This window comes from Strix aluco, chromosome 15 (genome assembly GCF_031877795.1).
Source record: "Strix aluco isolate bStrAlu1 chromosome 15, bStrAlu1.hap1, whole genome shotgun sequence".
NCBI classification, from domain to species: domain Eukaryota; kingdom Metazoa; phylum Chordata; class Aves; order Strigiformes; family Strigidae; genus Strix; species Strix aluco.
In genome coordinates this window covers 12307514-12322898 of record NC_133945.1, presented here as the reverse complement: position 1 = coordinate 12322898, position 15385 = coordinate 12307514, and the positions used below count along the sequence as shown (strand labels likewise).

General features: G+C 35.5%; 1 protein-coding gene across 5 annotated transcripts in view; it reads left to right on the top strand.

Moving 5' to 3' along the window:
- The window catches only part of TRRAP (transformation/transcription domain associated protein), a 103875-nt gene that overhangs the window by 64324 nt on the left and 24166 nt on the right, over window positions 1-15385 (top strand). For 4 of the 5 annotated variants that reach the window (XM_074841485.1, XM_074841488.1, XM_074841486.1 and 1 more), the window contains 6 exons: window positions 2313-2504; window positions 7635-7863; window positions 8084-8349; window positions 9153-9253; window positions 11968-12169; window positions 13276-13440. In XM_074841485.1, the coding sequence (XP_074697586.1) occupies window positions 2313-2504; window positions 7635-7863; window positions 8084-8349; window positions 9153-9253; window positions 11968-12169; window positions 13276-13440 (1155 nt within the window). The remainder of the gene's footprint in view (window positions 1-2312; window positions 2505-7634; window positions 7864-8083; window positions 8350-9152; window positions 9254-11967; window positions 12170-13275; window positions 13441-15385) is intronic. The other variant, XM_074841489.1, reaches the window with a different exon arrangement.

Genomic DNA, 15385 nt, shown 5'->3' with positions numbered 1-15385 from the left:
ACCTACCAGTTAATAGTATTACATGTCAAAATGACCAGTTGACTGTCTACTTTCATAATATTTGCAAAAGATAAAACATGATTATGAAAAATGCTGAGCATCCTTTAATTCCAGTATCTTGCAGGACGAGGTTCCTGTATACAAAATACCCTAACAGCATGCTTCATTGTGGTGACTTAGTGTCACATGATAAATATGCCAAGTTGTGTGTGTCTCTTACTTTCTTCAAAATCAGACTGAATATTACATTTTTTAAATGTGTTATGTTTATTCTTCTGTAACACTTTCTTTTGTCAGCAGGGAAGATAGGTGGATGCAATCAGTATGTTTTGCTTTAAAGGCTAAACTCTGAAAACGGTAAAGGTTGTTTAATTAATTAAAGGTAGTGTTGTCTTTTGATGGAATCTAAATTAAGGGTGTCCAACCATTGCAACATTTGAAATGGATTTTTTCAGTATTTCTAGTACTGATGGTTCAAATTAAATAGGTGTCTCTAAAGATGGATTTTATGCTTTATCAGCCCATGTGAAGCCAAATCTGTAAGTAGCAAGCTGGATATGCTACAAAAATTATCTTATAGGTTATATTTATATTTTAATTAACTTCTCTTGTTCTTATAACAATTGCTATTTTGTGTCCTATTTAAGTATGCAACTTCAGTGGCTAATTGTAGAAATAATATTATTTGAGAAACCTGTAAAGCCTAAAATAAGGACTATATTGTACAGTGTATTATAACCTAGAGTTTAACGAGAATGAAATAGATCATGTCTGACAGGTTCTGGTTTCGGAGATTTGCAAGTTGAGTAGAAGTGACAACCATGAGTAACTGCTGATATGCTTTAGCTGCGGTTATATTAAATGAGATATCTTCAGTAATAAGACATTTGCTAAACGACTAAGGAGAAGATGCTGCCGAAGCCATAAATGGAGCTTTTGTGGCTCTACTCAGATTCTTGTAAAAGTGTCAGGACATGTTTGCATAAATATTAGGATGTGAAAGAGTAATTGATTCTATGCTGCTATACTTGCTACTCCAGTTTTATTGATATTCTTTAATGTGGCTGCTTTTTATCAAGTTCCATGGTTGATTCACAAGAGAGGTCAGAAAGGATGGCAAATACGTATCAGTTTTTGTAAATCTTTGTGAAACATTTTTAATAATCTACCTATTAAAGTTGAGCTATTAAAACAGCAAGTGGCCTTTGATAGGACCCAAGACTCATTTCCATTCGCTCACATTGCCATTGCGTTTAATGATCCAGTAGATAATGTAATAAAGAAAGAGATTATTTTCACTGTGTAAGTGTAAGGTTGCTACCTGGCAGTTTCTCTTTGCTGGCTCAGGCGTAAAAGTCAGTTGAGGATAACAGAAATAACAATTGTGATGGTTAGGATACAATATATCAATAAGAAGATAATGCAGAGGGATTTCTGTATTGCATATCAAACCATAAAGGGTTTGATGTAAAGTGGAAGAAAGAGAAGTGAAAAATTTCTAGATTTAAGGCCTGCAGTGTCAGCTAGTGAGCATTGGTTAAGTGCAAGTTTACTGTAAAATACTCACAGAATTTAGTTGCTAGGCAATTCAAGTACTTTGCTGGTTTAGTTGCCATATTTCTACTGTTCCAGGATTTTAAGAAAATGGTTTAAAATGATTTTAAAATTATTTTATCACTATGACCTGACTTCGCACCTGTTTGCAGAAATTGATATAAATGGAAGGTTAGCTGTAGATTACTTAAAAATTTATTAACTGTTTATTTTCATAAACTTAGTAATGTCCTAGAGCAGGCAGTTAGGAAGTACAATGCTGGCATAATGTGCTGACATACAGGGACGGGACCCTTTCAAGTGAGAAGTTGACATTACTTGTTCTGGAGCCCCTGAAGCATTTCAGAGGTTGTATGTGTTATCTGCTGAGAAGCATCTTTTTTCTTCATACAGGATGAAGTGGTTTGCAGTGAGCTTCATGCTCCTGTTGCAAGACTGCTTTCAGCTTGCTCAGCTGTCTGAGCTACACTGCAGTTGTCAGTGTAAAAATACCCTAACAGCAGGTTGTATGCAGGTACTTCTTCTCCTGTGCTGAATTTGCAATTTATTTGCTAGCCTGCCCTTGCCAATAACTGTAAGAGAGCTGAAACTCCTCTAATGACAAGAATTTTGATATTTTAGTCTGCTATTTTTAGAAAATGAGCTAATTTTTAGAAAAAATAAAACTGACTGCCGAAGAAGGCTTTTAAAAAAATAATTTAAAAAAAGTTTGCATTTGAGTATGATCTTTACTAGATTTTTTTCTATTTCATTACCAGGTTGAGTTGAGTTGTCCAAAAGAGATGGCATGGAAAGTGAATATGTACAGAGGATACTTAGCAATCTGTCACCCAGAAGAGCAGCAGCTTAACTTCATTGAGCGTCTGGTAGAGATGGCGAGTAGTTTAGCTATTCGAGAATGGCGAAGGCTTCCTCACGTGGTCTCACATGTTCACACTCCCCTTCTCCAGGTAAGAATGAAAAGTTTTTTTACTGCCAGTTATTTAGCAGGTTTAGTAACTGTGAGCATAAAATATTTTACTGTATAGTACTGATTGGTTTTTTTATAATGGTATTTTTTTGTTAAAAGTTGCAGAATGTGCATTTCAATTTGGATTCCTTTTAAAGTTTTTATAGTTTACTTGAATCCATTCTGTTTGTGGCATACATAATTACCTATTTAAAAATGGATCAGATGGCTCAACCTTTTTTGTGGACTGATGCATATAATGCACTGCAGTACTTGGAGATCTTGAACATACAGTGGGTTATGAAGGGAGGTCCACTTTGGATGGGTATATTGTTGCATTATGTCATTTGCAGAAATGTTGCAATAACCTCCTAAGTGTTTTTTTCAGTTAAACGTGTTAAATGCGGTATGGCATTTTGTTAACTGTAATGTACTCCTATATGTTTTGGTTTTAATTTTATTTACTTTTTTTTTTAAATCTGGGCATTAACAGTTAGCTCAGTAAGGGAAAAGTGTATTTAGAAATGCTGGTATTTCTTTGAGGAGTAACGTTCTCAACAGGCTGAGCATCCCTGTGGCTTAAGGATGAAGGTCAAAGAACCAAAAACTGTAGAAGTATGTTGTTAGTGAAGGACTTTTCAGGTGAGCACTACTACCTTTAGGAAAAATACTGTAGCTTCTGGCCAATGTGAGCCTTACCTTTTCTTTGTCATTTCTACATTATATTGCTAAATGTTCTGATTTGCATCAGGAGAAGGAAGAAGGAAGGAACCTAGTCTTTTAAGTATACCTTATTTCTCATTGGACAGGGAATTAATTGTATACAAGTTCTGTTGAAAAGGAGTGTGGATTTTATTAAACCAACGTGTGTACTCCAAAGCTTCGTGCACTGGTCTTCAGCTTTATTAGTTGTCCAGCTAGCTCATTTGTCAGGTTCTGTTCAACAGTGTATTAAAATCTTGTAGTAATATTGTAAAAAGAGTTCCCATTTCGAATCATGTTGCTTCACAGACTGAGAGATGTTGTAGGTTGGGAAGAGTGATCTCTGCTCCCCTCATCTAATCTGATGCCAGCTACAGGAAAGAAAAATTCTTTGGTCTGAGTTGAAGGCTGTATTTCAGTAATGCTCCTTGTCTACATGAGGGTGCACATCGTCCAAATTTAACAGTGCTTATTGAAAAGGTTACTGCTTGCAACTAATTGCTTAATTTTAACTCCAGTCTGTTGTGGAGCACTCATGTGGGTAGGCCAACTGGAAGATTTGAGTCAGTCGTAATCTCTGTCAGGGGCCTTTGCTGAACTGAGGAGGAATGGACTGCTTGAATCAGAAGGGATGGAGCCCTATGGCCTTACTAGTTTCTGATCTGAAAGGGATCTATATGCTTTATGGACAAAAATGGACAAAGCAAGCATAAGGTTAGAGAAGCTTGTTCCTAAGGTAGGGGCAGAATTCTGGCAATGGAGCAGTGAGATGTCCTGTCCAGAATGAAGTGAGGGACAGCTAATGAATTTGGGGTTACAAGAACTTGAAAAGCAAACAAAACCCCCAACACCTCCCCCCAAAACAAATAAAACCCGCCAAAAGTTGAGTATTATCTAATCTTAAGTAGCTTAATTCTTTTTCAAGATCATTTAAAACAGGGGAAGAAGTTTGCAACTTGAATTTGATACTGTCCTGTAGAATTACAGCAGTATATTGCACGTGATTTTTAATAGCACTGATGTTCAAGTAAACTCTTGCATGCGTGCTTGAATCCTTGACTTAAAAAGGATGCGTAACTTCCCAGTTGGGTAACCCAGTACATACACAGAGGATGGGCAAAGCTAACATTTTTTGTGCCATTTTTCTACTTAGTTTTTTTCTTAACTTTGTCACCCATTTCTAGGAGAAGGTAGAGCTCATTGACTGCTTCTGAATCATGAAAGTGTTTTGCTCTCAAAAGGGGAAATGCTATTTTCTGTTTCTCTAAAGGAGAATGCTTACAATGAGGAAAGTAAAAGATTACTTTTATCCTTGCTAAACAAGTTCTTAGTGCTTATTTAAGTGCATCATGTTTTAGCCCTCAAATCATTAAATATTACAAGGCAAAGAATGTACTGTTTTCCAGCATTTATTTAAATGTAAACTGGTTTTAAGATGCTGTACACCAGGTACATGTTTATTTTTGCTGTGAGAAATCTTTTATTTCATTTCACGCAACATTGACAATTCAATTTCAAGACAAGACGCGTTTAAATCCTTTCTCTTTGGCATACATGTTACCTGCAAATGGTCCACTTAAAAAATTAAGGAAAAGTATGTGTTTCTTGTCCTGTCAGAAAGAGCTTGTAAGAACTTGAGATCATTTTTTTCAGACCTCCAGAAACATTTTTGGGAAGTAGCTGGCACAACTCTGATAATATAGAATATGCAGTTTAATTATTATATGAGATGAAATAACATGTATTACGTGGTGAAAAATGCACGGCTTGTGTCCTTTGCAACTTTTATGCATATTTCACCATAACAAAAATGTGGTCCTATTTCCTTTTGAAATGTATGAAATGTCAACACCCTTTTGTTTTCTCTTGAATTTAATTACCAAATTCATTTTGCAACTGTAAGAAAATAATTTTGGAGAGCAGATGTTACTGCCAAGTGTAATTGAATGGAAGTAGGTGCCTAAACTCACCTTTAAAAAATGGAATTTGGCCTTGAAGTGCTTCCAGAAGCTTCTTGCAAATGAACCTTGTGTCCTCTGATTTGTATTGCAGAGCTGCAGCCAGGGTGTGGAAGTGGGACTGGGGCAGGATTGTGTTCGGTCTGTCATGCACTATGTGATCTGGACAAAAAATGCCATCCATTTGTCTTTTAGGCTGACCGTGTTCCTATTTAGGTGTCCTGATAAACATATAGCTGATGAAGATTACCTCTTGTTACTGTTGAGGGAACCTGTCATCTCCAGGGAGAAATTCTGGAATATCCAAGTGCAACAAAATCTGAAATTTTGTAACAGGGATGCATTTCTTGATGGACCATTGCTCAGAGAACTGTGAATGAACCTTACCTGTCGAAGTGCAGAGGACCTTGCTTTCTGAGTTCTGTTTGCTATAGTGGCTTCTGTACTTCTGTTTAAGATCAGTAGTTTAACCCTGTGTGTCATGCCCGGTGTGATTCATAAGTAACTGTACTTGTGGATAGAGCTTACACAGCAGCCCCTACTTTTGAATTTTTATAATATAAGTTGATGCATCAGATAAAGTGAATGAATATGGAATTTTTCTCCATACTGAAAGGAAGTTGTCAAGTAAACTGTTTCATTTGTTTGAGCTGATACAATACCACTAGAAGGCTTCTGGATAAAATGAATTCACTGATATTTCAAGTTTTCCCTCCCCTAAGAATGGCAGTATCTGCAGCATGAAAGGATTAGTATTGCTAAATAAAGTATTTAAATGCTTTTGGATATCAATTAAAACCAGCTTTTAAAATAATCTAATATGTATATATTCTTCATGAAGAAACGATAAATTAGTCAGTGACTGACAGAGGTACAAATGCAGCCGTGAATTTGCACTGCAGTAATTACTTTTTTCTTAATATCAGATAGTATGTGATTAAATACCTGTGAGAAAATTAAATTTACGTGATGAATGGGTGTAGGATGAAGGTTAAGCTATTGTGAGAGCTGATACTGAGATGATTGTAGGAAAATATTACTTTAATTTATTTTGTTTCAGGAGATTTCACTCTGTAAATTTGGACTGCCTTTTTTTTTTTTTTCCAAATAGTTATCTTATTTGGTTGATTAACAATGAATACAACTGTTATCTGCCCAGTGGTAGCTTAGAGAATACTACATTGGTTTTATTGTACTACAGGTAATTAAATTCCATTAAGTTTGGACCTTTTCTTTAGGTGGTTGAAGTTTTAACAAAATGTCTGTTGCCTTTAGTAGGTTTGAGACTACTGCCATCTTCTGTTTGTACCTCTCATTAATTTAAGGATAATAGATGTCAGTGAAAAACCATTCTAAACTTAAGTAACTTCTCAAAGCTAAGGTCTTTGCAGAATATCTCAAAGTAGCACCTTCAGGAGCACATAGATAGTATTTCTGTACATTCAAGTTTCTATCAAGAAGTCAGATTATGACCAGGGAATTTGTACAAGTACAGTTCTGTTAAAAGTTTTGGGTTTCATTCTTAAAAGTTCCATTAAAAGTTTTGTTTAAGGTCAGTATTTTTACTTGATCCTTGTATTGAGTGCCTTCTCCATATATCTACTTGTGCTATGATTAGTGTTGATGTAATAAGTTTAAAACTGTATGTTAGAATTTAATTCTAACCTATGGTTTTATTTAAATGTGGTGGGGAAAAGGGTGGAGGTGAAGAGAAAGCATAGATTCCAGTACTTTGGTGTGTGTTTGGGTTTTTTTTGTTCTGCTTTTTTTTAAAAAAAAAAACCCAAACTTCTTAAAAACAAGACAATACCACTTGAGGAATAATTTGTGAAAACATTTGCAGTTCAGATTAAAAGGAGGAGTGGAGGGAATTTTTATCTTAATACTATCAAGGGAAGACATGTCATAGTTACCCAAAGTTAAACCTAGCAAGCAAACCCGTAGGAAGAACACATTAAATATAGATCAGTAATGTCTTTTTGCAACCAAATAATGTTAGGCCATTTAGGTTTTGTCAGAATGAGGCATGCATGAAATAAATTGCTTGATACTTGTACTCCATCCCTGGAGAAGAGGGGAGCCTGAAGTTATGCAGGGACCTTTTGCAAGCAGTAAGAAAGTACTTTATGGCACCTCTATTTTTTAAAATAATTTGTTGGTTTTTTAAGACTAACAACCCATTGGTATAATTTCTATGCTGGTGATTCAGTGGATGAATTCAACATTTCAGTCAATGACTAAAGTGTTGAATCAATTTCATGGATTTTTTTTTTTACTATTTTGTTAATTATTAGATTGGTTAAAGGTCATTTATGCCACCAATAGACAGGTCCCTAAAACAGCATAAATAGTTTTGCCTTTACTTGATCATTTAAAGGTGGCGTCGTACATAGTGAACTTTTTCTAACGATGAAATTGGCCGGCTTATTGTACTATTCTTGGTGATATTTATATTGTTTAATGTTTTCTAGGCAGCACAGCAAATAATTGAACTGCAAGAAGCAGCCCAAATAAATGCAGGATTGCAACCAACTAATCTGGGAAGGAACAACAGCTTACATGATATGAAGACTGTTGTAAAGACTTGGAGGAACAGGTTACCTATTGTGTCAGATGATTTATCCCACTGGAGCAGCATTTTCATGTGGAGACAACATCATTACCAGGGTAAAACTGCCTGGTCCAGCATGCATTCATCATGTAATTTTCCAGACAACACATTGTTTGAAATAAGTTCTTAGTACTTTTTTTATTTAAACATACAGGAATATTGTTGAATTTGGGAAGTGTTTGTTTTCATTCGATTTCCGTTTAAGTGTTTCATTATCTGAAGTCATCATTTCATATGTATTGCTGTGTAAGTTACTGCTGTATATATAATTTCATTTATAATGACAGACGCTTCATGTTTTATTTCTAGCCATTGTAACTGCATATGAAAATAGTTCTCAGCATGATCCTAGTTCCAATAACGCTATGTTGGGAGTTCATGCTTCTGCATCGGCAATTATCCAATATGGAAAGATAGCTCGGAAACAAGGGCTGGTCAACGTAGCTCTGGATATACTGAGTCGCATTCATACAATTCCAACTGTGCCCATTGTGGACTGCTTTCAGAAGATTCGCCAGCAAGTTAAATGTTATCTTCAGCTGGCTGGAGTCATGGGAAAAAATGAATGTATGCAGGTATGGTGGCTTTATCTCTGAAGTTGTTGGAACTTGGAGGATTACAAGGGCCATCAGATACATTGATTTAAATAAACTGCCTGTGTACAGAACAGGGTCTAAATTTCGTCAGGCATGTTATACCATGCATAGAGTGTTGTTTTAAGTAATGGTGTTAGTCAAAAGCAGTCGTTGTCCTCTTTAAACTGAATACTGTGAATATGTTAAAAATTAGCTGAATAAAAAGTAAAGTGGAAATATGGGGTTCTTTTGAAATCTTACAAGATAGATAAATGGAGAGGTCTTTGAAAATTATATTACTTGCAATAGGAAGAAAACACTATTGCAAGACTAACTGAAGCTCTAAGTCAGTTTTGAGTGTCTGACTCATGAGTGATGGATGCTGGCGTACTGAAGTGAAATTGTATGTGTTGAAAGGAAAAAATGTGGTTGTAGTCAAAAGCCACTGACATGATTATAAGGTCAGCAAACTGGGACCTTGTAATAATAATGTAACATAACATATAAATAATAATATAACATAAGGTGAAAAAGATAAGCCATCACCTGATGAATGTTGTCTGTAGTGTCTAATAGTTTTGCATAGGCCAGTGTAAACTTAAAATTTGTGTTGGAGACCTCTTGCATTGCAGCAATTAAACACCTAGGTGCAGTCAGTTCAGATTTTTTAAAATGAAAATTAAATACTAGAAACTCGTGCTATTTAAATTTCAAGAGAATATTTTGGCTGTTGTTTTATGGCACTTTCATCTTAATAAAACCTTCCATTTCAGAAGATTTTCTCACTAAGGCTTATTTAACAGGGTCTTGAGGTTATTGAATCAACAAATCTGAAGTACTTCACCAAGGAGATGACTGCTGAGTTTTATGCATTGAAGGGAATGTTCTTGGCACAGATTAACAAGTAAGTATGTTGGCTGGAAGAGGCACAAGCACACATCTGAGAAAAATGCAGCTGAGGTATTTCAACACTTTATTTGAGCAGGAAAGTTGTTCCATATGTTTATACCAGCCTAAAATTTGTCACAACTGTATAAGAAAGTAAAAGTATATATGAGAGTTCCTTTACAGTTTGAAGATATAATAGTTGGTCATATTTCTAAGTATTGTAGGAAAGAGGTAGTTAAAGCAAACATTGCACCAGTTCTTTTTTAAGAAGTTTTATATTTAAGGGGGTGAGATGGGAAGAGGCAGTGAGAATAGATTTGTCCAAAGCTTTGCAGTTTAAGATACATTTCTGCCCCCCCCTCCCCTGTTCTGTGAGTACTTAGAAAAACTGACATCTTAGTGTAGTTGACAAAAGGAGGTGGCTTTAATTATGTTCTTAATGTAAACATCACGTATAAAACCAAGGGAAAAAAAAGTTCAGTCAATAAGCTTACAGCTACTTAAACAAGATTAGCCTGCCTCTTTGTTTCTCTCATTTCTGTTTCCTTGTCATTGGATATGTCCCATTAATAGCTGCAGCTGGTCAAGGCATAGGAAAATGTGTTGTGGCATAGTTCAGAGTGCTTAGACAAATCTGGTGTGTGATGCAATATGGAAATGCAGCACTCATTTCAGATAACTGATTTGAAAAGACTAATGTGCTGTGTGTTGGAGACCTCTTGCATTGCAGCAATTAAACACCTAGGTGCGACCCTTGCTTTCACACAACTACTTCTGTAATAATTTTGCTTTATGCTAACAGGCATCTTACTATTTTGAGGAAGATCTCTCTTTAATTCAGTAAACAAATATCTCAGCAGTCAAATTTTGTTTAGTGATGCCAAAAACCCCCTTCGGATTTCAACAGCTTTTAGTATGCATGGTATTTAATGGCAGTATTGCTACATGTTACATATGGGTGGAATAATTCCTTTACCTCTATGCTGTGGACACTTACAGAATGGAATCCATCAGGTTTTAAGCTGTACACTGCAACCTCACATAGCAATTTAAGTCAGGAAATGATGAATATCATCTTCTGTGGATACAAGAGAGAATTTTAAATAGACAGAATGCAATTATTTTGATGGAAAGTGCAGTGGGCTTTTTTTACGGCCATAAGCAAGCTTAGTTTCACTTGAGGTGTAGAGAGAAGAGAGTGTACCTCCCCCCATCTTTTTAAATTTTTTTTAATTCATGCAGATAAAGTAAAAGGCAGCTAAACTGTCTCTATTTGTTCTTTCAGGATAGAATAGATAAAGGTTTTTGTTTAAAACACGGTTCTGATGTACTTACAGTTCCTTAATCTTACCAAAAAACATACAGGCATTTTTTAGCACCACAGTTGAGATCAGGAATTTAGGAAGGTTACGGTTAGGAACAGTCGCAGGGTTGAAGCTGAGAATGTGTGGCTACTGATTATCTGTGTGTCAACTAAACTGGAAGTTAAAGGTCACCTTTGCTCTTGCATCTGCCTGTGCTGTCCATTTGCTGAACAAGGTGATAGAAACCATTTTAAAAAAGTCATCTCAGGTGTCAAGAATGATGGATTGTAGAGAAGGAGAAAAGAAAACCGATGGAAAAGTCCCCTTTTTATAAAGGGGAAGTCATGATACAAAGTCATCTATCAGGCTGCTGCTGTGGTAGTTCACTTCAAAACCTTGATCTAGGGTGTGGAAAGCAACACATTAATATAACATAAAAACTAATATATACTTTGACAAAGTTGCTTTCCTTTTTATAGTTTTGCCTCAATAACTAGTCATTTTAATTTATCACTATAATCCTCCAAGCTAATATTTTTATATAAAAAATGGTTAATTAAAAAAAAAATTAGAGAAGCATTATGTTACTTTTGTATGGTTTATTGCAATGTTTATTCTGGAAAGGGAGAAGTGAGGCATTTTCTGTTAATAAGGAATCTTGGAATACCTTAAAAGTTTCTTCATTTCAATAATGTGTATGTGAGTTTTCTCATCCTTTATTTTGATGCCTGAAAAGTTATAGATTCAAGGACTGTATATATATATTGGGATGAATCATGCCAAATCTTGGACTGAGAACACTTGAGGAAACCTCGAGAAGACTTCAGAAATATCAAACAAATAAGCTTTTGGTTACCAAGAACTGTGTGATTAACCTTCATAGTCCTTCACTTTTTCTGTTGAAAAATAAGCTTTTAAAGCTGTAGGGATGAGGAACTGACTTCTTCCACATAACACTGATTGTAATTTTTTTCATGTCTTTTGTGGGAGAACAATTAAATAAGATGTAGTCCTCCAAAAGAGAGCTAATGTAACATTTTCCCAATGTTGCTTTTTGTTACTCCCTTTTCTGCTTAGCAAAGAAGCACTTTTTAATGCATTTGCTTTCGCTCTTCTTGTGTTATCATTTGTTCTTCTTTCTCCCAGTATCATTGCTTGGGTTGCAATTGAAGGGCACTGGAAGTTTTTCAGGGAGTATCTGGAGATCTTAGACACTTACATAATTGTTCCCATTATGAAACATTTACTTTCATAGGTGCTGAACTTTAAAAAGATAAAACAGTCATAAGGGACTTTACTAGAGAACTTTAATGTAAAAATATCATTGAGTATTAAGAAAGTAATTGAGTGTCCTGTCAGAAATCTGACTTACATAATTTAGTAACTTTTTGAGTATAATGCTAATATTCTTACTGTCACAATGCAGGTCTGAAGAAGCAAACAAAGCTTTTTCTGCAGCTGTGCAAATGCATGATGTGCTAGTGAAAGCATGGGCAATGTGGGGTGACTACCTGGAGAATATTTTCGTGAAAGAACGTCAGCTTCACCTGGGTGTGTCTGCTATTACTTGCTACCTGCATGCATGTCGTCATCAGAATGAGAGCAAATCAAGAAAATACTTAGCAAAGGTAAGAACTGGATGTTTAAAAAAGAATCGGAGCTCCGCCCCTTCAGAAAAGGTTGGGATAATGTTCAATGCCCGAATCTGTGCAATTAGAGAAACATCAGTTACTGATAGCTTTAATTTAGGCAAAAAGTCTGCATACAGTTGCTGTTGGGTCACTGCATATAATTAATCTTGGGTTTTTCTGCTTCATTGGGATATCTGGGGTTTTCTTTAGGTTATGGACCTTTTTGTGGGAGGAAAGGGAGAAATCACATCCAGTACTTCTACTGTGTAATGTGGTGAAATATCTGCAGAAAGGCATCCTTTGGTCTTTTTAAAAGTAGCATAATTTTATGTCTGTTTTTCATTACTATGGATAATTAATATTAACTTTTACCTTAGTATGCATTTTATTCCAAATAAGCATTTTTTGTAATTTTTACTCTTAATTCAACAAAATTTCAGCCAAAAAAAGCTCTTTGTAGTATTTCTCAGTTTGGGGATATTTGCTTTAATCTCTGTCATGAAGAAGACTTAAAAAATGATAGCAGACTGTGGAAGACAATCAAATTTGAACATGAAACAAACAGAGAAAATATTTTTTTAGATTAAAGGTGACCTTGATAGCACTCTGAAGTTTATTATTCTCCCTGTCTGTTTGCATAACTGTTAGTGATTTTTAGTCAGGGCTTAATATAGATGCATTTAAATTAAGCTGTAGAAAAAGTATCATTAATGATGAACAGTTAAAATAATAAAAAACACCCAAAGAAATACTCAAGTTATTGCAGCAAAGTTAATTTATATGAATAGCATATTTTAGGTTCTATAAATATGCCTCATTTTCCAGCCGTTCCCCCCAGTGAATTTGTGGAATACAGTCATATTCTTTCACTTTTTTCTGTCTTGTTTCATAGCAAGTAGGGAACTTACATTTATTTTTTTTACATCCTTTAAATATTATATCCAAGGGAAAAAAATGGCATTGGCTAGGCATAATGAATGTAAGTTCTTGTGTCCGAGGCAACTTTATCATATTAATAAAATATTTGTGGACTTCTGTGCATCATTGTGATCGATGTTTCTTGAATTTAAGTGCTGAGATATCCTCTTGAAATTCTCTTTTAGGTTCTTTGGCTACTGAGTTTTGATGATGATAAGAACACCTTAGCAGATGCAGTGGACAAGTACTGTATTGGTGTCCCACCCATTCAGTGGTTGGCCTGGATTCCTCAGCTGTTGACATGCCTGGTTGGCTCAGAGGGCAAACTCCTTCTCAACCTCATCAGTCAGGTACAGAAGATAATCACTAATTCTTTATTGTCTGTAATCTTTGTTTTCAAGATGAGATACAAATATTTTTCCAGGCAAAATAAGAAAATGCCAAGCTTTAAAAATGCTATTGTTTGCAAATATTGATGAGTTAAAAAAATGGTAATTTCTCTCTATAAGTAGAGTATTTTAAATTTCAAAGTGAGTGTTACTTAATGAGATTGAATCCAGTGAAATTGTATGCCATATGTGCATGAGTCAATATAGATTTCCCTCTGGAATTCTATTTATTACATTTTTGTGAACATTATAGAAAGCACTTAGAAATATGTAGTTAAATGTTTGTAATGTAGGAATAGGGATAAAGAATTGTTAGCTTCAGTGACTAAAGGACAAACTATTTCATTAGTGTTTTGGTTTTTATTAGACATGATTTTAAAAAATGAGACTCTGTCACCATCAGAAATCTTCACTGGGGATTTGTAAACTTTCGCTTGAAGTTTAGCATGACAAATGATTAGACAAATAAGGATAAGGTTTAGGGAGTTAGATTAAGAAACTGACTTCCTGGATTTGTACCTCTGAACTGACAGATAAGAGTTAAGAGTTTTGATTAATCTTGCTTTGGGATTTTAAGATTTTATTGCCTGTTCTGAAGCAGAATCTAAGAATAGAACATATACCTGTATCTCAGTATAAAGTTGGTTTAAGCCTGTCTGTAGGCTAAGGGAGAATAAGTGACATCTTTCTGTTAATGTGTGCTTAGATAGTGTTTTGTTACTGCTTGGTGCAAACAGGGGTCAAACATCCTGTTTTCAGAGATTTTAACTGTTTGTGGTCTAACTTCAGCTCTGTTTTAGCATGTGCACAACCTGGAAGCATTTTGATGTTTGTTCATTCAGGTTAATGTAAAACAATTGTGAAGTCCTGTTAACATCCACGTGAACATATGAAGCTCTCACAATAGCCTGTACCTCAGGCCACTTCTTTCTGCAGTGCTCCACTGTTTTCTGAAAACTGGCAAAGGACAACTGTTGTGCTGAATTCCTTGCAATATTCTTCTTCTTTCCTTCCCTCCACTCTTGATTTTTGAGATACAAATGACGATTTCTGTGGGTCCCTTCCAACTCCGGATAATCTATGCTATCCAGCTCATTTTACACTATCCCTTATTTTTGCTCTTTCAATGCTCTGACAGCGTGTATTGTTGTGTCCATGTGTGTTTGCATGTGCATTGATACTTGTGTACATAAATCCTAGATAAGTGTGTGTGTACATACATGTATATATATGTTTCCTTCCCCCTCTCTCCATAAAATTAAAACGAAACTTTGAAGAGACGAAGCACCCAAACAGCTTAAAGTGAAGTAGCTAAGGCAAAATTTCTGATGCATATGGCGTGGTGTTGTCTTGCAACACCAGTGTGCTCAGCTGTCTTCTGATAGCAGGCAGAAAAAGCTTGCTTTATTGCATTGTAGACACTTTTTATTTTTCGAGATCTGTATAACATTTTTAGAAGTGAATAGCTACTCCGAAGTCCTACTGTAGTTGGAACTTAAGCTCATAAATATCGCAGATATTTTTGTTTATCTTGCCTTTAAACTTCAGGTCCACAGAAGGAATATAAAATTAAAAAAAACCCAAATTTTCTGTGTCACTAATTTAAAACTCTAAATTTGCAGAAGTACTAGAACCTAAACCTTACAATTGTCTTCAAATAATTTACTCTTGAATTACAGTGCAAAGCATATGTGTGTCAGGTTAGTAATCTGCAATAAGTATCATAGAATCATAGAATGGTTTGGGTTGGAAGGGACCTTAAAGATCATCTAGTTCCAACCCCCCTGCCATGGGCAGGGACACCTTCCACTAGACCAGGTTGCTCAAAGCCCCGTCCAACCTGGCCTTGAACACTGCCAGGGAGGGGGCAGCCACAACCTCTCTGGGCAACCTGTTCCAGTGTCTC